This window comes from Natrix helvetica (assembly GCF_964273705.1).
Source record: "Natrix helvetica genome assembly, chromosome: 12".
Classification (NCBI taxonomy): Eukaryota; Metazoa; Chordata; class Lepidosauria; order Squamata; family Natricidae; genus Natrix; species Natrix helvetica.
Genome location: NC_138556.1, coordinates 17,157,696 through 17,180,105, shown reverse-complemented (window position 1 = coordinate 17,180,105; position 22,410 = coordinate 17,157,696). Strand labels below are relative to the sequence as shown.

At 49.0% G+C, this 22,410-nt stretch overlaps 2 protein-coding genes across 2 annotated transcripts in view; both read right to left on the bottom strand.

Moving 5' to 3' along the window:
* Positions 1-5,594: 5,594 nt before the first annotated feature.
* CD276 (CD276 molecule) lies at positions 5,595-20,517 on the bottom strand (the record flags this gene model as incomplete). The annotated part of the gene is made up of 6 exons (XM_081964512.1): positions 5,595-8,084; positions 11,097-11,132; positions 12,642-12,782; positions 17,940-18,236; positions 19,410-19,798; positions 20,486-20,517. The coding sequence occupies 6 exons, from the start codon at positions 20,515-20,517 to the stop codon at positions 8,062-8,064; spliced, it is 918 nt and encodes a 305-aa protein (XP_081820638.1). The 3' UTR covers positions 5,595-8,061.
* The window catches only part of BBS4 (Bardet-Biedl syndrome 4), a 303,820-nt gene continuing 296,720 nt past the window's right edge, over positions 15,311-22,410 (bottom strand). Inside the window, exon 17 of the transcript XR_014176349.1 lies at positions 15,311-15,331. The gene's annotated coding sequence lies outside the window, so the exon portion shown is untranslated. The remainder of the gene's footprint in view (positions 15,332-22,410) is intronic.

Below are 22,410 nucleotides of genomic sequence, written 5' to 3'. Positions count from 1 at the left end.
ATTCAGATGCTTGGCAATGGGTTCATATTTATGATGGTTGCAGCATGGAAGGAAGGAAGGAAGGAAGGAAGGAAGGAAGGAAGGAAGGAAGGAAGGAAGGAAGGAAGGAAGGAAGGAAGGAAGGAAGGAAGGAAGGAAAGACAATAGTACCAAAACGTAACAGCAGCTCTGCTCTGACATGTTGGTTCTATTACTTCCAAGACTGCCCTCTGAAGAAAAATCCCCTTCTGGGCTCAACTAAACCCAGATTCGGGCAAAATCCGGGCATCGGACCTGCAATTTCTCACTGATAACCACAGCAGGGCGCTTTCTGTCTCCCCCGAATGCATCTACGGGCAGAAGGAGGGAACTAAGAAGATGAGTGCAAATAGCTTTGTCCCCTAATAGAGATAATATTGTTTGCCACTCTCTTCCTCCACCGTAATCCAATTTCCCCTCATTGTGATAAAGCACTCGGCCTCCGGCGATGTAAGTTTATCCACTCCGCAAATTGCATCCGAGCCTCCGCAAGGAGGTGAGCAAGGCACTGTCCTGCTTAATTAAAAACCTCATCCTTCAAGGCACCACTCCGTCTTGGGGGGCAGAAGAAGGAGTAGAAATCCAGCATAAGAACCTGGCCTCCTCCTCCTCCTCCTCCCTGCAAGGAAGGACCTTTGTGGAGAGGTCAGAATGAGGCAGTCGGGACAACCAAAGGCCATCCATTCTCACCTTCGCCGATAAGACAGTCCAAGGGAAGGGATTTATAGTTCTGAAATTCAATCTACTTTGCAGCAAGCTCTTTGCTCGCCTGAGGCCAGAAGCAGAAAACGGACGAAAGCTCATCCAGCTAGAATCCCAACCGCCTGATTATAAGCCTCAACAAACCTTCTTCCGCCGAGCCGTAAATGTGCGATCATAACAAATCATTCAGGGTTTGCCCCTGATACACACATCTCTCTCCTCACAGAATTGTAGCTATCTAATAAGCAGAACTACTCTTTCAATTAAGGTGTTCACACCCCTGGCTTGCAACTCGTGTGGTTGCACTCGGCCTAGGCTTCCCGAGAAAGCATCAATCACAATCTTCGTCCCAAAACCCCTCTTTTATTTATACGGCTGTGAATGATGCTTATTGACAGTCCGGAAGGCTTCACCAACAATCTGAGAAGATTCCGGCAGATGTCTGCTCGAGTTGCCGCAGTCTTTCAGGGAAATTGTTTTTTTTATAAAGAATTGTTTTTATTTTTGAATAAACACAGACAGACAATACACACGCACACAAATGTTGGGGAAATGTTGATAAACAGCGACCTCTATCTCCCTGGGAATCCTGCCAGAGACCTAACTGCCAAATGCAGAGCAAGACCAAACTTAGCCCAAAGTTAAACAGAACTTTTCAAAGCTTGAACCGAACAGATGAATTAATTGCTTCTTGCAAAAGCTCCCCTCCCGTTCGCTCCTCTTTTATGTCTTATGGGAGGGGCCAATCATCTCCAAGCCTTACTCCCGAGTAAACCCTGTTTTCTTAATTGTTCTTGCCTTCTGGAGCTCTGCGCATGTGCACACTGGGAACAGGCTCCCACTGTTCTTCTGCCTCGCTGATGTCAGACTCCGGAGGCTCTGGAGGCAGAAAATATCTACCAGATGGCCTTGGACCCCTCTCTGCCTCTGATGCAGAGCCCTCGTCCGAGCCTCCCCCAGACTCCAGGACTAGCCCATGTTCCTCCCCAACCTCCTCACTGTCCGAATCTGCTGCGAGGTCTGCTGGCCGCTGGCGGGCCACAACAGTTTGTAGGTATGGTTGGGAAAAGTGATACCTATTTATCTAGTTGCAGGAGGTGCGATGTCTCAGCAGTTAAAGCTGCTGAGCTTGCCAGCCTGAAAGCTAACAGTCCGGCGTGCGAGACCCGGGTGCTGCATGATGGGTTGAGCTCCCATTACTTGCTCCAGCTCCTCCCCACCTTCCTGATCTATTTCTCCTGGAAAAAAAAGGCAGAACGAAGAATGTGAATTAAGGAACACAAAGGAGGCATTTGCATATCTGGAAAGGACTAGTTTGAAGGGAACACAAATAATTAGGGCAAGCCAAGAGAAGGGGCCCTCACCCCACCCTCCCTTCCTAATCCATCATTAAACAGCTCGTTTTTCAAGGAAGCCCAGGGGAGCAACACAAAAGAGAAACATGAGCTACAGCCATGGCAGTAGGGACTCGACAAACATCAATGGGACTGCACAATGAAAGGCATAAGCCCATGATAGTTGAGGCTTTCTTTTATTGATTGGCAGTGTGCCACAGCAGATCCAAGGACATTAACCCACCCTCCACCAAGGTGGCCTTCTGGGACCGAGGGACTCAAGGGACAACACAGGCGGACAGCTCTTGCAGAACTGATGAGGGTTTGAAATCAGATCTGCTTTCCTTTTGGCATCCTGCACTTTTCCATTCCCTATATAATTCAACTAGCTGGATTCCCGTGCTCTGCTATGAAACTATGTGATCGGGCTTGATAAATTGGCACTTACCGCTTGAAAATGAATGAGTAGTTATCATCGGCCTCTCCTCTCCCCTTCTCTCCCTCAGGCTTGTCTCACAGAAGCCTCTCCTCTTCTCTCCCCTTCTCTCCCTCATGCTTGCCCCACTGATCCTCCCCTCTCCCCTTCTCTCCCTCAGGCTGGCCCCAAAGAGGCCTCTCCTCTCCCCTTCTCTCCCTCATGCTTGCCCCATTGATCCTCTCCTATCCCCTTCTCTCCCTCAGGCCTGCCCCACAGAGGCCTCTCCTCTCCCTTTCTCTCCCTCAGGCTTGTCTCACAGAAGCCTCTCCTCTTCTCTCCCCTTCTCTCCCTCATGCTTGCTCCATTGATCCTCTCCTATCCCCTTCTCTCCCTCAGGCTGGCCCCAAAGAGGCCTCTCCTCTCCCTTTCTCTCCCTCAGGCTTGTCTCACAGAAGCCTCTCCTCTTCTCTCCCCTTCTCTCCCTCATGCTTGCCCCATTGATCCTCTCCTATCCCCTTCTCTCCCTCAGGCTGGCCCCAAAGAGGCCTCTCCTCTTCTCTTTTCTCCCTCATGCTTGCCCCATTGATCCTCTCCTATTCCCTTCTCTCCCTCAGGCTTGCCCCACAGAGGCCTCTCCAATCTTACCCCCTTCTCTCCCTCAGGCTTGCCCCACAGAGGCCTCTCCGATCTTATCCCCTTCTCTCCCTCAGGTTGGCCCCATTGATCCACTCCTATCTTATACCCTTCTCTCCCAGAAGTTCAATTCCCCCACCATAGAGTCTCTTCCTAGTGCGGCATCCTTTTTTCCTCTGCCGACTGGCAACAGGGAGCCACAGCGGAGGGATGAAAGAGCCACATGCGGCTCCGGAGCTGCAGGTTGCCAGCCCCCGTACTAAGGCCTTATAATGCGTACTAACACTTCAAGCAATCTTGGTGTTTGCCCTAGCAAAGGAAGAACCGAATCATCCAGTGGCAAAGATTGCCCGGTTCTGCCAGATGCCAAACCCTGCTCGTTGGCAGCGTTCCAGAGTGCACGAACTCAGCTGCTGCAGTTTGTCAATCAAAGCCGAATGCTTTATGCAAGCCTCCCCTTAACTGCCTTTGCTAGTCTGTTGACATAGGAGCATTACCTTCGGCTGTTTGCTAAGCATTTGGTAAGACCACGGCGCGCTCCCTCCGATGGCTTTGAAAAGTCGCAGAGAAGTCAAGGGATTTATTGGAATGCAAGCGGCATCTCAGAAGTTTAACCCTGACTGAGATTATCTTGCAATTTCAAGGTGGCTTGTCGAAAACCTTGACCAATTCGATGTTCTTGCAACTCGGGCGAGCGTCAGATGGGTTTGTTTCCAAATCATATTTAATAGGAATGGCGAACAATATGTCAGCGTGGAACAGAATCACTGAAAGCACACCTGTGGCACCAGGCAGGAGAAAGCTGTGCCTTCTATTACACAAATCCGCCAGAATTAAGCTGGATAAAGATGTTTCTAGCTGTTAGCCATGGAAGATCTCCTATCTGTTAAATAGAACTGATGCGTTCATTATGTACCAGAAGGTAGGTTTTTACCAGCTCGGTTGGAGAAAAGTGCAAATCTGAATTTGCAAAGGACAGTACAGGTGTGTGACAATGTGACACCTGGAAAGCTTTCTTGGCAGGAATCATAGGAAGAGGGGGAGGTCAAATGGATTTCTCCTTATTCTGTGACACAGCAATGTTTTTTCCCCTTTTACACTCCTGCACAATCCCTTTCTTCCAAGTGGGGTTGGGGTGACTAAGTGGAGTTGAGCATTTACTGGCTGGATGCCCTTCCTGATGCCTATGTAGAGTTCACAGCAGAGGAGAGGAGGAGAGGAGGGAAGGGAAGGGAAAAGAAGGGAAAAAGAGAGGAGAGGAGAGAAGACAAGAGCTCAGCCAATCAGGGAATTTAATCCTCTTCTCATCCATGCCTCTCTTGTGTTTGTTAAAGTCCCAATTTCTTGGCTCTATTAACATTCACAGCAATAGTTCTACTTGGTGACCTTAGGAACTCAAGATGAAATTCCCGCACGCTGAAAACATTCATTCTGAAATCTATAGCTTCTCCACCAGGCTCTAATTCTATGATGGTGAACCTATAGCAGTGGTGGGTTTCAAATTTTTTTAGACCCTCATCTGTAGGTGTGGCCTGCTTTGTGGGAGTGACTTGCCGGCCATGTAACCGAGTGGAAGTGGCTTGGCAGTCATGTGACTGGGTGGGCGTGGCCAACTTGTAAAATGTGGTGAAACTCACTTAACAACGCTCTTGCTTAGCAAACAAAGTGTTGGCTCAGACACTCTGGCATTTGAAGCGTGCAAGTCTTAAAGCTGTCAAGTTACAAGACCCTTGCTCCCCTAACCTTTTAGAAAAAAAAAACCCAGGGGTGTTCAAAGTTGACAGCTTTAAGACTTGTGGACTTCAACTCCCAGAATTCCTCCTCTCACTCATCATCTTGATGATGTGCGGACGGGAGGGGTGAGGGAGCTGGAACCGGTTCTAAACGGCACAGTAGATTTGTGGAACCTTCTTCTATAGAAGAGGTTAGAACTGGCAGGAACCCACTCCTGACCTATTGGCACATGTGCCGGAAGTGGTACGCAGAGCCATCTCTCCAGGCATGCCAGCCATTGCCCTTTGCTCTTCAGGGTTCCAGTGCAAACATGCGTGCCGGGCAGCTGGTCCTTGCGCATGTGGGAGTGCCAGAAACTGGAAGAGCAGCTTCTTGGCACGTATGCACACCGGCCAGCTGGTCTTCGCATGTGCTTGTGCACCAGAAGTCCTGGTGACCAGCATGCATGTGTAGGCCAGAAACCATAATCTCAGCTTCCCAGCGCATGCATGCATGCCAGGGAACTGATTTTCCGGTTTCCTGAGCTCCGGCATGTGTGCATGCCCTCCCATTTCAGCACTCGGTGCTGAAAAGGTTTACCAACACTGCTCTAGTTGATGGTCTTCGGAATTCTAATACGAAGGAAGTAGAGAGCCTGTAAGATTTTCACTCTCCTTCTATGCATCCTCCCGTAGCCTCCATTCGAATTGAATTTTGTCTTTTCCTTGAACTGTTTTCCTGGCAGTTTCCAGATTTGCCCCCTACCATGTCCAACAACTGCCGGGCATGATTGGAATTCCCTCTTCCTCCGGATACTCTTAGAGCCACAGCAGAAAGAAGCAAGGAGCAGATTCTACAGCCTTCTCCGCGCTCAGCATCCAAGGCTGACATTTTCGAAGCTTGGGAAGAAAACCCAGAGACCTCTGACCAAGTATTTCGGCTTTAATCGTAGGCACACTTAAAAGTAAGCCCTGCTCCATTAAGTGGGATCGGTTTCAAGGCAAACATGAACATATCTGCAAAGTCTATAGAAGTCGGGGGTTTTTTCCCCCGTCTCCGTTGGGTGTTGTTGTTTTCTTTTCTTTCTTTCTTTTAAAAGAAAGCTTGCAGAAAGAAGACAGTTCGTTCCCTGTTTTGTTTTGTTTCTTGTGCATCACAAGTGTCTCTTTGCTGAAAGGTGACATCCAGCGCTGGTCAAAGGCACTTTTGTTATTATTGTTGTAAGCTGTTGTTTTTTTAAAAAATGAACCCTATGCCTAACGTTGACTGTAACAGTGTTTTACGGGTGACTATAAAAGAAGACCTACATTCTTAGGTCCTGCATCCATTCCCCTTGTGCCATCTGGGATGGCCACAATTTTTGGAAGTTCCCAGCCGAAAAAAGGGTTTAGGCACACTGTCAGATCCTCCATCTTCCCCTTGGCGCCTCGTTGGCATCCTGCCATAAAAAGGGAAGGGGGCAGAAATGAAGAAAGAATCAATTGGGCAATAGACACCTCTATACATCGGCGATGGGAATTTGGGGAGAGGGGGGGAATGACAGGTGAAGCAGAGTAGTTCAGGCAGCTTGGGCTTGGCATCGTCAAGGCCGTTTCTCCTGGGTGTGAAATTCCAGCTTCCCAGCGATTCTCAAAACATTGCAGCAATGCCAGATGGATCAACGATGAACAGGGCTTGGGGAGGGAAGGGCGAATTGTAGGTTTGGCTTCGTATGTTTGAGCGGAAACCTCCGTTTCTGCCTGACCGTATCACTGCCAGCCTCTTTTACTCAAGGTTCTTTTCACTTCAACCAAAGGGAGTCGAGGGTTTTCTTTTCCTACAGGTTCACATTGGGGACAGCCTGACACCAGATTGGGGACAACTCGCCACGGCCAACTTGCTGTGGGAAAACTCACCGCAGGACAACGGAACGCTTCCATTTCATTATTTAGAATAAATTTAAAAAATATATTTTACTTTTGGCCATTCACCTTTCATATTGTCCCTCCTTTTGCACCCGTGCTTTAATTATTCCATTCCACCATTTCTTTGATATTAGTATAACTCTTCTCCCGCAGTGAGTTGTCCATGGAGAGTTGACACACACTTTGCCAGGATGCCAGAGATACGAAGATGATCTCTTAGCCAAATCCCAGACTAATTTTACTTCTTGGATGAAGGATAAGGTGAAAATCCCTGCAGCGAGAAAGGAAAACTGTTCCCAGAAGCAGTGGCTTAAAATCCAGTAGGCAAAATCCCATGGGGGTGGTGGGGGGAGGGGAATGCAAGTAGTCAAAATAGAAGAGCTGAGCTGGATTATGTACTCCACCCTGATAATTGCTGTGGCCCACCAGTGGCCAGCAGAGTCAGACCATGAGGAGGTTGGGGAGGAACATGGGCCAGTCCTGGGGGCTGAGGGAAGCTCAAACGAGGGGTCTGCATCGGAGGCAGGGAGGGAGCTAGACAGCAGTGAGGCAGAGGAACATCTGGAGCCTGTTCCCAGTGTGCGCATGCTCAGAGCTGCCGGAAGACAAGAACAACTAAGAAAGCAGGGCCGACTTGGGAGCAAAGCCACACCTTGGAGGTGATTGGCCCCTCCCAGAGGAAACAAAAGAGGAGCGAATGGGGAGGGGGCTTTTGCAGGAAACCATTCATTCAGTCGTTTCAAGAGTGGAAAGTTCTGTTTGTGACTATAAGAGACTCTGTGCCAAGTTTTGCTTTGCCCTGTGTTTAGAAACTGGTTATCTGGCAGTACTCTAAATGAGATAAGGTCCGTGTGGATAAACATTCCTCTGGAAGACTGTTTGCTAAAGCCTTGCTGACTGTAAATGAAAAGGATTCACGGCCGTGTAAATAGAAGAGGTTTTGTCGGGACCAAGTCTTTGCTTCTTGCTTTCTAAGGAAGCCTGGGTCAGAACAATTGTGGGTGTGGGATCAGGTTTTGTCATGTAAGGTCAACAGGGAGAAGAATAAGTAGTCTTGGGTACGTTGGGTGAAGAAGGACCTTGGCTATCTCAAAGTTGGTACAAGGATAGAAATGGCAAGGAGTACGTTGAGTTCCAGCCTCTTTTTCGGTTGACGGTAGGAGGGTCAGGTCTGTGGAGAAGGCAAGAATCTGTAAGAAGGCATCTGGAGCGTTGAGTGGTAGGCTTCAAGGCAATTCACTCTTGCCTCTTCTATTGTCTATGCTGGAGGAAGGTCTCAAGGGGTTGGCTTGACAACTTTGGCCTTGAGAGGTGTCTAACGCTTTGACCTCCGTCATCGTCAATCAATTTCTTCGGCCATCTCTGGAAAGAAAGGAACAATAGGTTTTCAAAATTGGAATGGGTTAGTCTTCCAAGCAGGTCAAAAGTATTGGGATGGGGACAATGAGGACACCTCAAAGGGTAGGCTATCAGAATCCCCTACTCATTACATCCCAGTGCTTCTTAACCTTAGCGACTTCAAGATGAGTGGATTTCTGGCTGTCTGGCAGTTCTGGGGGTTGAAGCCCACAGATGGTAAAAAGAAAATCAACCAGGTTTGTGTCACAGAATAGGGAATGTATTTTACCAGGAAACATAGATATGACGGGTTGGAAAAGTCAGCTCCCCCCTAACCATACCGATGAGCTGCGAATCCATTGGCGGTGTCCATTTTCCTGTCTGAGTTCATGGGGACTTAACCCTAACCCTAAGTGGGTTTTCCCCCCCTATGGGATTTTCCCATGTATTTGACCAGGAAACATAGATACGATGGGTTGGAAAAGTCAGCTCCCCCCTAACCATACCGATGAGCTGCGAATCCATTGGCGGTGTCCATTTTCCTGTCTGAGTTCATGGGGACTTAACCCTAACCCTAAGTGGGTTTCCCCCCCTATGGGATTTTCCCATGTATTTTACCAGGAAACATAGATATGACGGGTTGGAAAAGTCAGCTCCCCCCTAACCATACCGATGAGCTGCGAATCCATTGGCGGTGTCCATTTTCCTGTCTGAGTTCATGGGGACCTAACCCTAACCCTAAGTGGGTTTTCCCCCCTATGGGATTTTCCCATGTATTTGACCAGGAAACATAGATGCCACGAGTTGGAAAAGTCAGCTCCCCCCTAACCATAACGATGAGCTGCGAATCCATTGGCGGTGTCCATTTTCCTGTCTGAGTTCATGGGGACCTAACCCTAACCCTAAGTGGGTTTTCCCCCCTATGGGATTTTCCCATGTATTTGACCAGGAAACATAGATATGACGGGTTGGAAAAGTCAGCTCCCCCCTAACCATACCGATGAGCTGCGAATCCATTGGCGGTGTCCATTTTCCTGTCTGAGTTCATGGGGACCTAACCCTAACCCTAAGTGGGTTTTCCCCCCTATGGGATTTTCCCATGTATTTGACCAGGAAACATAGATGCCACGAGTTGGAAAAGTCAGCTCCCCCCTAACCATACCGATGAGCTGCGAATCCATTGGCGGTGTCCATTTTCCTGTCTGAGTTCATGGGGAGCTAACCCTAACCCTAAGTGGGTTTTCCCCCCTATGGGATTTTCCCATGTATTTGACCAGGAAACATAGATGCCACGAGTTGGAAAAGTCAGCTCCCCCCTAACCATACCGATGAGCTGCGAATCCATTGGCGGTGTCCATTTTCCTGTCTGAGTTCATGGGGACCTAACCCTAACCCTAAGTGGGTTTTCCCCCCTATGGGATTTTCCCATGTATTTGACCAGGAAACATAGATATGACGGGTTGGAAAAGTCAGCTCCCCCCTAACCATACCGATGAGCTGCGAATCCATTGGCGGTGTCCATTTTCCTGTCTGAGTTCATGGGGACCTAACCCTAACCCTAAGTGGGTTTTCCCCCCTATGGGATTTTCCCATGTATTTGACCAGGAAACATAGATGCCACGAGTTGGAAAAGTCAGCTCCCCCCTAACCATACCGATGAGCTGCGAATCCATTGGCGGTGTCCATTTTCCTGTCTGAGTTCATGGGGAGCTAACCCTAACCCTAAGTGGGTTTTCCCCCCTATGGGATTTTCCCATGTATTTGACCAGGAAACATAGATGCCACGAGTTGGAAAAGTCAGCTCCCCCCTAACCATAACGATGAGCTGCGAATCCATTGGCGGTGTCCATTTTCCTGTCTGAGTTCATGGGGGGCTAACCCTAACCCTAAGTGGGTTTTCCCCCCTTATGGGATTTTCCCATGTATTTGAGCAGGAAACATAGATACGATGGGTTGGAAAAGTCAGCTCCCCCTTAACCATACCGATGAGCTGCGAATCCATTGGCGGTGTCCATTTTCCTGTCTGAGTTCATGGGGACCTAACCCTAACCCTAAGTGGGTTTTCCCCCCTATGGGATTTTCCCATGTATTTGACCAGGAAACATAGATATGACGGGTTGGAAAAGTCAGCTCCCTCCTAACCATACCGATGAGCTGCGAATCCATTGGCGGTGTCCATTTTCCTGTCTGAGTTCATGGGGGGCTAACCCTAACCCTAAGTGGGTTTTCCCCCCCTATGGGATTTTCCCATGTATTTGAGCAGGAAACATAGATACGATGGGTTGGAAAAGTCAGCTCCCCCTTAACCATACCGATGAGCTGCGAATCCATTGGCGGTGTCCATTTTCCTGTCTGAGTTCATGGGGACCTAACCCTAACCCTAAGTGGGTTTTCCCCCCTATGGGATTTTCCCATGTATTTGACCAGGAAACATAGATATGACGGGTTGGAAAAGTCAGCTCCCTCCTAACCATACCGATGAGCTGCGAATCCATTGGCGGTGTCCATTTTCCTGTCTGAGTTCATGGGGACCTAACCCTAACCCTAAATGGCTTTCTCCCCCACCATGGGATGCATTTACCCAGGAAACGTAGATAGGAGCAGTTAGTGCCCGCCTAAACATAGTCATGTGCTATAAGTCAGTCAGTGGTGTTCATTTTGTTGTATGAATTCAGGGGGACCTAACCCTAAGTTTTCAATGATTTCTAGGTACATGCTCTCTTGCTCGGAGTTGGCTTTCAGATAAAGAGTGAAGGTCTGAAGCCTAATCCGAGTGAGGGCAAAGCACTGTGTCCTTACTTCTGTGTCAAAATCAAAGGAGGGAGAAACATGTAACAGGACAGCCAAGTTTGGTTGTCGCCGTTTGTAGCAAGAGAGGGAGCGCCACAGATTTAATCCAGATCACTCTGTATGCAGAACAACTGTGACACTGAGTTATGGCCTCACCCCCCACCCCCCACCCACCCCGCTTGGTTTGAAAGGACCGGAAGCCACGACGCTGGATCTATATTTGTTGCAAAGCCCAACTGTCCTTACCTTCTTTGACATCCATATTTTTCAGAGGTTGCAAAGCTGTCCATGCAATGGGGGGGGGGGGGGGGGAAAGAAAGAAGAAGAGGGTATCAGTGGATTGAGCCCCAGAGGAGGGTGTCAAACAAACAAGAGTGAAAACAGCAGTGTGAATCTTAGTGAGTCTGAGCATCTCTCTGTCAGTATTTCAAAGCAAAGCATTGGCTTTTTACTCTCCTCTTACTTAAGGCAACTTTCAACTTTCACACGGTGTACAAAAGGAAGTCCTGCACTGCCTCCTGCTGGCCCATTGTAAAACCTGCAATATTCTATCCTTGGGATCCGGGGCAGAATGCCAAGGGATTCTCATGCCTTTAATTGAAATCAAAACTCTCACCACTTTTGATTTTGATAAAGGAGAAGAAGGATGAAATGAGGAGTCCCCTGGCTGAGTTTGGTGGTTTTCTTGCAGGTGCGTCATTACTCAAACTAGGTACTATCTGTACTAGAAAGATATGTAGTCTTTATTGTACAAAACAAATACAACGGAATTGGTAGAAAGGAGTGTGGTTTGCAGGGTGGGGGAGGACAATGATGGCTTTAGGATACTGATGCTCTCTAAACCTGGTTGCTTTCTTGCAGACGTTTCATTACCAAACCAGGTAACATCATCTGTGCTATTAAGGAGTAGAGTTTTCAGACAGGAGGAGGAGTAAGAGGGAGATTGGGGAAGGGAGGGGGAGGACAACAATGGCTTATGGATCCTAGGTCCACGCTGAATGTAATTGTTTTCTTACAGATGTTTCATTATCAAACTAGGTAACAGTGAAGAGGAGGGGGGAGAAGTGAGAGGAAGGTTGGGGAGGGGAAGAGGAGGGGCAGGACAATGTGGACTTTGGGGTCACAACAAGTCAGTTGTTTTCTTGCAGACGTTTTATTACCAAACAAGGTTACAGCAAGGAGCAGGAAGAGGAGGAGGAAGATGGGGAAGAGGAGGATGGGGAGGAGGAGGATGGGGAGGAGGAGAAGCAGCAGGAGGAGGATGGGCGAAGGAGGAACAGGAGGGGGATGGGGGAAGGAGGAGCAGGAGGGGGATGGGGGAAGGAGGAGCAGGAGGGGGATGGGGGGAAGGAGGAGGAGGACTGTAGCATCCTTGGTGCTCTCTGAGCTTGGTGGCTTTCTTGAAGACATTTCATTACCCAACTAGGGAACATCATCAGAGCTAGAAGGGAGTGGGATTTGCAGAGAGGAGAAGGAGGAGGGTGAAGTCCACCCGTCTTCAAGCTGCCAATGCTGAGCAACACCGATTTGAATTAAAGGCACTTTTCCCCAGGAGCGTGAGGCCATTGCAAAAGGCAGCCACAAACGCACACACCAAAAAGACACGGCTGCTTTCAAGAGCTGCAGGCAGGTGCCGCTTCCCAGCCCTGTGAAGGCCCCGTGCTGCCTTCATACTCCAAGCAGTGCCTAGCCCTGGAAATATCCGGGGGGAGGGATTGTTGGAGGAGTTGAGCAGGTGCGTGCAACGCCTGCGTCAAGGCAGAGCGAGCCTAGGCGCGAGGTAACTCTTACCGGCTTTCGCTTTCTCCTCTTTGCAACTTTGACGGATCTTCTTCTGGCAGACGTACGCCAGGACCATCAGAAGGACGACAAGGCAAATGGACAAGCCTACGGTGACCCACAGAGCTACTGCTGGGAACAGAAGGTGTTGTCCTGGAAGGAGACAGAGAAGGAAAAATGGGGTGGGGGGACACACTGTGGATGACCCGAGGAAAACTCCCACCACATGAGTTCAACGGCACACCGCACGCCACGCGCCGCAAAGGGCAGTTGGCTGCCAAGAGCTTGCTCAGAACCCAGAGCCCCTAATCATGCGGCTAAATGCTTCAATTGCTGCAGTTTCCCTAGACGTCCAAGGAAACAGCAGGTTGAATTACCCTATCAAACACTTCATTAACCTTTAAATAATTATGCTAATAAATTCAAATAAATGCTGATCTATCAGCCTTTGCTCAGAGGAGGAGGAGGAGGAGGAGAAGCTGCGCATGGAGGCATTCAGTCTAATGGGTTCCCCTACGTGGCTCTGGGTCGACGGGAGATATTTTGGATGTTGGCAAGGCTACTGTATTTTTCGGAGGATAAGATGCACCTTTTTCCCTTCAAAAAAGAGGCTGAAAATCTGGCTGCTTCTTATACACTGAATACAGCATTTTTGGCCTCCCAAAAACCCCATCCCCTTTGCAAAAATGGCTGTGCAGAGCCTTTAGGAGGCTTCCACGGTGCTCCTGAGAGATGGGGAGGTCAAAAATGAGCGAAAAACGGGCCGGTTTTTCACTCAGTTCCTTCCCCCCCCCCCAGCCCCCAGGAGCACTCTATAAACCTCCTAACGGCTATGCATGCCCTTTTTTGACAAAGAAATGGGTCCGTTTTTGCAAAAAATAAGGGGGGGGACGTTTTTGGGAGGTCTGCAGAGCACAGAAAACCTTTTTTTTTAATTTGCCTCTTCAAAATCTTGGTGCGTCTTATACTCTGAAAAATATGGCAGTTCATGTCTGCCGCTTTTTTACAGCTGAAAGCAAGAGGTGGATTTTTAGCCTCACTGGGTGGGTTGCTGGATAAACAGCATCCTCTTTGTTATGGGACAGAGGGTGTCAAAAGATTTCTGCCCCCTTTTTGAGGCAGACGTAACCGTTGGGGGTGCCTGGCGCAGGCAAACCGAGCCACATGTACATAGCCTAAGTCTGCAACTTTATTGATTTCCACCTATATTACAAGAATCTTCTGGTGCTGCACCGTGGCGCAGTGGTGAGAGTGCAGAACTGCAGGCTACTTCTGCTGCCTGCAATTTGGCAGTTCGAATCTCAGCAGGCTCAAGGTTGACTGTGAAACACTGTTAAGCAGTATATGCTATTGATAGTATCCTTCCTTCCTTCCTTCCTTCCTTCCTTCCTTCCTTCCTTCCTTCCCTGTGTTAGAATGCAGTCTTGCAGGTTAACTCTGCTGGCTGCCATCAGTTCGATCCTGACTAACTCAAGGTTGACTCAGCCCTCCATCCTTCCGAGGTGGGTAAAATGAGGACCCAGATTGTTGGGGGGCAAGAGGCTGACTCTGTAAACCACTTAGAGAGGGTTGTAAAGTACTGTAAAGCGGTATATAAGTCTACGTGCCATTGCTATTGTTATTTCCTTCTCTTGGGAACAAGCAAATAAAATTTTGTGGATCTGGGGGAGGAGGCATATCAGGTTTATGTCTCTTGTGGCTGCACAAAGACTCAAGGCTAATTCCGTGCTTGACCCCTTCTTCCATTTTGGCTGACAGTTTCCCAACTGGGGGATGCATAGTATATTTGCAAACATTTCCCTCCCCACCCAAAAAAAAATACTAACTGTCCTAGCCTTTGTAAACAACTTCAATATCATTCCATCAGGCCTCCTGCCTGGTGCAGAATTTTCAGTTGAGGACGTCCATGAAGATGAAGTAAAATCGAGTAAAATTTGCCTTCCTTGGTGGAGCGAATTAATTTCCCTCACTTTTCTCTTTAAATCTCAAGGGAAAAAAGCATTCAAAGCAAGATTCAGAAGTCCAGGATCCACTGAAAACTGAAATTGGCAGGGCATAAATGTGACGTACAAGGCTGAAATTTCTGATTTGCAAGGACGAGGGGGATCCAGAACATCAGCTAAATTAAACCAGCGAGAGATTTTTGGAAAATAAAAGAAGAGAAGGCATTGGAAATGGGGCGTCCTCTGCTTTTCAGAAGCACCAAAAAATTCAGCGCTGGGCCTTTGTTGAAATTCCTCATATGAAAAAGAGCTTGATTATTTCTGATATGCTGCCAAGCCAACGGCTGCTTTTTGGGAAACTGAAATCTGTTCTCTTTCTCCTCTTTTTGTTCCAAGTTTTAAGACAAGGCTCCCAAGATGGAAGAGAGGACTTTTGAGCACAATGGGAACATCTGTTTGCAAGGTACATTTTCTTTCAATTAGTGGAAGAAAACTGCTTAACAACACTGATCTGGCCAAAGATTTGTTCCTGTTCAAGGAGATTTCAATCCCAGGTGACAGAATGCTTAAAGAGGGTTGTTTTTAAAGCCAAATTCTGGGAAATTCCTTCTCACAACAACCTACAGGTACTACTTTGATTTGCAATTGCAATAGCACTTAGACTTATATACCACTTCATAGTGCTTTTACAGCCCTCTCTGAGAGGTTTACAGAGTCAGCCTCTTGCCCCCCAACAATCTGGGTCCTCATTTTACCCACCTCGGAAGGATGGAAGGCGGAGTCAACCTTGAGCCGGTCAGGATTGAACTGCTGGTAGTGGGCAGAGTGAGCCTGCAATACTGCATTCTAACAGGAAGGAAGGAAGGAAGGAAGGAAGGAAGGAAGGAAGGAAGGAAGGAAGGAAGGAAGGAAGGAAGGAAGGAAGGAAGGAAGATAGCAGTAGCATTTAGACTTATATACCGCTTTACAGTGCTTTACAGCCCTCTCTAAGTGGTTTACAGAGTCAGCCTTTTGCCCCCAACAATCTGGGTCCTTATTTTACCCACCTTGGAAGGAGGGAAGGCTGAGTCAATCTTGAGCCTGGTGAGAATTGAACTGCTGCCAGTCAGCAGAGTTAATCTGCAATACTGCATTCTAATCACAAAGAAGGAAGGAAGGAAGGAAGGAAGGAAGGAAGGAAGGAAGGAAGGAAGGAAGGAAGGAAGGAAGGAAGGAAGGAAGGAAGGAAGGACACTATCAATAGGACTTATATAATGCTTCACAGTGCTTTACAGCCCTCTCTAAGTGGTTGAGAGCTCTGAGGGGGAAGAGGAAATGCTGTGTGTGTGTGAGAGAGAGAGAGAGAGAAAGAGAGAGAGAGAGAGGAGAGAGAGGAGAGAGAGAGAGAGAGAGAGAGAGAGAGAGAGAGAGAGAGAGAGAGAGAGAGAGAGAGAGAGAGAGAGAGAGAGACCGTCCGTCAGCCCTCAGATGGAAAGTGAACAGCTCCCAGGTCTGGAGGTGGCTGATGAGGAAGAGGAGGAACATCTGGGCCCAGTGCCTGACGCCCGTATGAGCAGAAGGCAGAGGAGAGGAGAGCAGTGGAAATCTATGAGCTGGTCCTTGGGACAGAAGAGCTACTGCTGCTGGAGAAGCCTCACCCTAGCTGTGGGGATAAAAGGGGTGGAGATGAATAGATGTGGCAGGCAACTATTCATCCTCCGGCCGGACTTGTTAGCCTGCGTTGAAAGAGAAACTTTTTGCGGGGGGCTGCCAGAGCTCCTAATAAAGGAATCTTTGAGTTCATTTCAGAAGCTTTGTTGTGTTTGGGGAGCTGGGTCAGAACACCTGTCACTTGCATGGCCCAGTTCCCAACGGCCGGGGACCCTTGGGTTACAAGACAGACATCCTTCTTATTTGCATTTCCTTTGCTGCCCCCCAAAGAAGACACTTCCAGCCGGTGTCCCCGCCCTACTGGGCTCCGTCGAGTGGCACCGTGTGTTTAACCGAAATGTTTATGCTCCCGAAGGGACCTTCTCTCACAAAGCAGCGATTGCTGTGCCAAGGACAATTAAACCCTAATTAATGTTACCATCAAGTGAAGAAGGTTAGCGAGAACTTGGGGGAGTCTATAAAAACTGAAATGGCTCGAAGACATCTGGAAAGGCGGCAAAGATAACTTGGCAAGGCAAAGCGGTGTCAGAAAGGCTGAGAGGGAAAAGGTCAGGACTTCCCCGGAAAGCAGATCCTTTGGAAGGCTGCAATCCTACAATTTTCCGACCCAGATTGGATCCTGTAACATGATCCATATATTGGCCTCCATTCGTAAAAAAATGTCTTGCTTTTTTTTAAAAAAATAACTTCTGTCCCGTTAACACTTTTTTTAATTTACAGAGTCATTAAGTACAGGTAGATTCAAAAATGTTTACTACCAGTTCTGTGGTTCTGTGGCTTGGTGGGCGTGGCAGGGGAAGGATACTGCAAAATCTCCATTCCTACTCCACTCCAGGGGAAGGATACTGCAAAATCCCCATTCCTACTCCACTCCAGGGGAAGGATACTGCAAAATCCCCATTCCTACTCCACTCCAGGGGAAGGATACTGCAAAATCTCCATTCCTACTCCACTCCAGGGGAAGGATACTGCAAAATCCCCATTCCTACTCCACTCCAGGGGAAGGATACTGCAAAATCCCCATTCCTACTCCACTCCAGGGGAAGGATACTGCAAAATCCCCATTCCTACTCCACTCCAGGGGAAGGATACTGCAAAATCTCCATTCCTACTCCACTCCAGGGGAAGGATACTGCAAAATCTCCATTCCTACTCCACTCCAGGGGAAGGATACTGCAAAATCCCCATTCCTACTCCACTCCAGGGGAAGGATACTGCAAAATCCCCATTCCTACTCCACTCCAGGGGAAGGATACTGCAAAATCCCCATTCCTACTTCACTCCAGGGGAAGGATACTGCAAAATCTCCATTCCCTCCCCACTCCAGGGGAAGAATACTGCAAAATCTCCATTCCTACTCCACTCCAGGGGAAGGATACTGCAAAATCTCCATTCCTACTACACTCCAGGGGAAGGATACTGCAAAATCCCCATTCCCTCCTGATCAGCTGGGATTCAGGAGGCAGAGAATAGATAGGGGCAAGGCCAGCCAGAGGTGGTATTTACCAGTTCTCCGAACTACTCAAAATTTCCGCTACCGGTTCTCCAGAACTGGTCAGAACCTCTGCTTGACTTACAACCTTTTGGTGCCCGTTACAGCAGCCCTGAGTCTTCTCCACAGAGGTCTGCAGTTCCAGCAAAGTCCAGCCTCCACCCTGATGTAGACCTCTACCCACTGACTATCCCAGATGTTACCCTGTCCCTGAAAGGCACAAACCTGTGATGGTGACAGAAGCATGGGTCATCTCTTGAAGCAGAGGGTTCTTGATCAGGCAGCTGTAGGTGCTATTGGGTTCCAGCACCACCTGCAGGATACTCTGGACGTCGAAGAGGCCCTGCTCATTGGCCACCTGGGAGGTGGTGATGTTGTCGGTGAAGTTGTTGCCGTGGCCATCTTGCCAGAGCACAACAGCTTCAGGGTACCCAGAGAAGCTGTGGCATCTCACTTTGACTAGGTCCCCCGGCTTCAGGTTCTTGCTGGGTTCCAGATTCACATTCGGCTTGGAGTAGGTCGCTAAAACAGGAGAAGAGTGGAGAAGAGATGACTGGTGACCAAACCAACCTCAATACATTTGACTTACAATCAAGCGACTGGAATTGGGGATGTCTAGTTTAATGAAAAGAAGGACTAGGGGAGACATGACAGCAGCCTTCCAATATCTCAGGGGCTGCCAAAAAGAAGAGGGAGTCAAGCTACTGTTCTCCAAAGCACCAGAAGTCAAGAGAAGAAGCAATGGGTGGAAACTAAGCAAGGAGAGAAGCAACTTAGAACTGAGAAGGAATTTCCTGACAGTTAGAACAATTAATCAGTGGAACAACTTGCCTCCGGAAGTTGTGAATGCTCCAACACTGGGAGTTTTTAAGAAGATGTTGGATAACTCTTTGTCTGAAGTGGTATAGGGTTTCCTGCCTAGGCAGGGGGTTGGACTGGAAGACCTCCAAGGTCCCTTCCAACTCTGCTATTGTATTGTATTGTCCGCTGATGAAGAAGAGCTGAGACGCAGTGCACTTTCCTGAGAGTGAGAACAATGAGTCAGTGGAACAACTGGCCTCCAGAGGTTGTGACTGCTCCATCGCTGGAAGCTTTAAAGAAGAGATTTGAACTACCAAATTCCAGGCAGCAGGCAGTCAGCAGACGTAGCCTGCAGTATGTTAAGGGTATCTCCGTTGGGAGACAGAAAGTAGCGCACCAGAATGTGCAGTTAGAGAGAAAGAACATTGCTAGTAGAAAAACACATGCATAGAGTTTCAGACATTGCTAGTAAAAACAAGTACTTCTACTAATAATAATTGCTTCACAAGCAGTGATAGTAGATATATGTCCAAACACCATTCAAAGAACAAACAATTGCTTACAGTCGCAGTTCACGTTCCAGTCATCAAGCATAGGACAAGCAGAGAGAGAGAGTGAGCTCTCCTGACTCCCTCTTATTGTAAAGTTAATTACAGCTGATAAGTACTTCCACCCATTTAAAGCAACAACACCCATTTGTTGTTGGATAGATAGATAGATAGATAGATAGATAGATAGATAGATAGATAGATAGATAGATAGATAGATAGATAGATAGATAGATAGATAGATAGATAGATAGATGTTGCCTACCCAACACTAGGAGTATACTCCCAACACAGTACTGCACTCTAACCACTGCTCATCTTGCCCGCCTCCTTCCTTGAAGCTCACCTGCCATTTTCAGACTAACAGCCGCCCTGCTGAAGTCTCGCACTTTGACGAAGCAGGTGAAGCTCCCTTCGTCGGAAATCTGTACCTGGCGTAACAGCAGGGACATGTTGCCATGGGCCAGCTGGTCATAGAAGAGGGCAGTGCGGTTGGCGTAGGTGCTGCCCTGGTAGGCCGGCTGATCCTGGCCTTCCGTGAAGCTGTGCACCAGCTGGTTGGTATCGGTCACCTGCCAGAAGAGGCTGAGTTCATTCAGACTGAAGTTGGCCTCCGGCGAGAAGGAACAGTGGAGAATGGCATCGTGGCCAACCAGGCCCACCACCGGATCTTCAGAGACCTTGATCTCCACGGCTCCTGATGGGGAAGAGGACAACACAACGCTTAAGACTTCGCTGCCGAGTCACTTGCAAAAGCTTTGGGAACGAAGCCTTGTGTCCCGGCCTTCCCTTTGCCAACTGCAATTTGTGTTGTGGCCCGCCAGCAGAGTTGGCAGCAGATTGGGACAGCGAGGAGGTTGGGAGGGGATATGGGCCAGTCCTGGAGTCTGGGGAAGGCTCTGATAGGTGCTCTGCATCAGAGGCAGAGATGGGGCCAGGGCCGTCCAACAGTTGTCAGCTGCCTTCAGAGTTGGACATCAATGGGGCAGAAGAACGGCTGGAGCCTGTTCCCAGTGTGTGCATGCGCAGAGCTGCCAGGAGAAGGGAACAGCTAAGGAACAAGGGCCGACTCGGAAATAAAGGCACAGGTGGGTGATGAATGGCCCCTCCCGTAGGGAATAAATCGGAGAAAACGGGGAGTGGAGTTTGCAGGAGGCAATTCGTTCAATTCATTAGGCTGAAGATCTGACTTCTTGCCAAGGAATTGCTGCTACAGCTTGGCGTTTAGAAGATATTGTCCTGGCAACTCTCCAAGCCTGATCAAGGTCTGTGGTTGTGAAATCTCATGAAAGACTGTTGGCCGGGACTTTGCTGGAGAGGAATTCCCTTTTAACCTAAATAAAAGAGGTTTTATCGGGACGAGGGGTCGGCTTCGTGCTTTTGGGACGTCTCCTTTGATGCAAGCCGGGGGTATCCCCTCACCCATGGTGTACCCCAAAGTAAGAATCCGCCATTGGCACTCCTGCTCAGGTAAGGTTGGCTGGTTCGTGCCAAATGACCCTATTTCGTGCTGTTTACAGTCCAGGCCAAGCCAGACACTGTGGTTGGTGAACCCTTATTGACCAGTCAGTGTGCGGGACCAACTCAACCCATTGTGTCTGGCTCAACAAAGCGTGTTTGAAGACACCCCTGACTTTCTGCTTTGCTTGGCATCCAGCCTTGAAGTCCAGATCCTCTTCTGGAGAGATGCTGGTTCTGTTCACACCCACACCCAAAATCCCCAGTGAGGGATAGCCTGAAGTCTACAGCAGTGATGGTTGACCTTTTTGGACCGGGTGCTGAAACTGGTGTGCGTGCGCAGGTCAAAACACTGGAACCTGGAAAAGAGCAGCTGGGCGATGCACAGGGCAGCCATATGCTCTTCCAGATTCCATTGCGCGCATGCGCGCTGGCCAGCTCCTCTCTTCTGGGTTCTTCACGTGAAGAGCAGCTGGCCAGCACACATGTGTGCGCTGGAACCCAAAAGACAGTAGCTGTCTGATGCGCATGCATGCGACGAAACACGTTATGGCAGCTGGGGATGGAACATGTGCCCACAGAGAGGGCTCTGCACGCCACCTCTGGCACATGTGCCATAGGTTCACCATCATGGGTCTAGAGCCATGATGGAGAACCTATGGCATGTCTGCCAGAGGTGGCACGCATAGTCCTCTCTGTGGGCACATGTGCCATCCCCAGCTGCCATAACGTGTTTTGTCGCATGCATGCGCGTCAGACAGCTACTGTCTTTTGGGTTCCAGCGCACACACACCAGCTGCTCTTCTGCTTTTCAGTGTGGCCAGCTGATCTTCATGCACGCTGGGGCTGCCGAAACCCAAACACCAGGTGGTGGGTGTGCATGCCCCCTGGTCTTTTAGGTTTCCAGTGCTCCTGAAGACCAGGAGGTGTGCACGAAGACCAGATGGCAGGTGCGCTTGCGTGCACCGAAAACCCCAAAACCAGTGTGCGCATGCATCCCAGCCAGCGGGTCTCCGATGCTCCAGCGTGCATGCGCACACATTCCAGTTTGTGCGCTTGGTGCCAAAAAGGTTAACCATCGTGGGTCCAGAGGAATGGTGCCCACATCCGAAAAACGTCCAACAGCCAAATAGAAAAAGATGACGATTTTCTTAAAAATCCCACAACCACCAGGAACCTCAGCTGATCACCTCTAGATGTCAGTCTAGCTTCATCACACTGGCTTTACGCCTCTTAGTAGCTCTGGGTGCCTTTTGGGGGGAGGGAGTCCGAGCTGACTCCTCCAAGTGTCAACCCTCCAGAGGACTAAAAGACACGGCAATCTTTCATTCGTGCACAGATGTGCTTTGCCGAGAACAAAGAACCAGTCAGACGTTTGATATTTGACCGCGAAGCCTCCAAGAAGAGTAGAGAAGCTTTTGATGCTGGGAGTGGAGAAGAAGTAGCTTCACTATGACACCTAGTCCTCGGCTTACGACCGCAATTGGGGCCATGCTTTCCGTTGCTAAGCAAGGAGGTTGTTAAATGAGCTGCACCCGATTTTCGCTACAGTTGCCACGGCAGTTGCTACCCGGTTCCTACTACTCCTTGGAAAACTGGGTTAGGGTCCTTCCTGAAGCACTTCCCATGCCCTCCCACCTTCAGTGGGTAGAGACACCTTCAGCACCCAGGTTGCAAGGTCTCCCCTTCTTCTCTTTCCAGGCGATTCCCACAGATCACGGCACTCTAACGAGGTGAAAGTGAAGGATGACATTATACCTCCTTATGTTTCTGAAATTGTTAGATGATGCCAATAAAGAAGAATTATTTGTAGCTCGGGGTTGAAATGAGCGGTCCTTGGTGCTCTCTGAGCTTGGTGGTTTTCTTGCAGACGTTTCATGACCCAACTA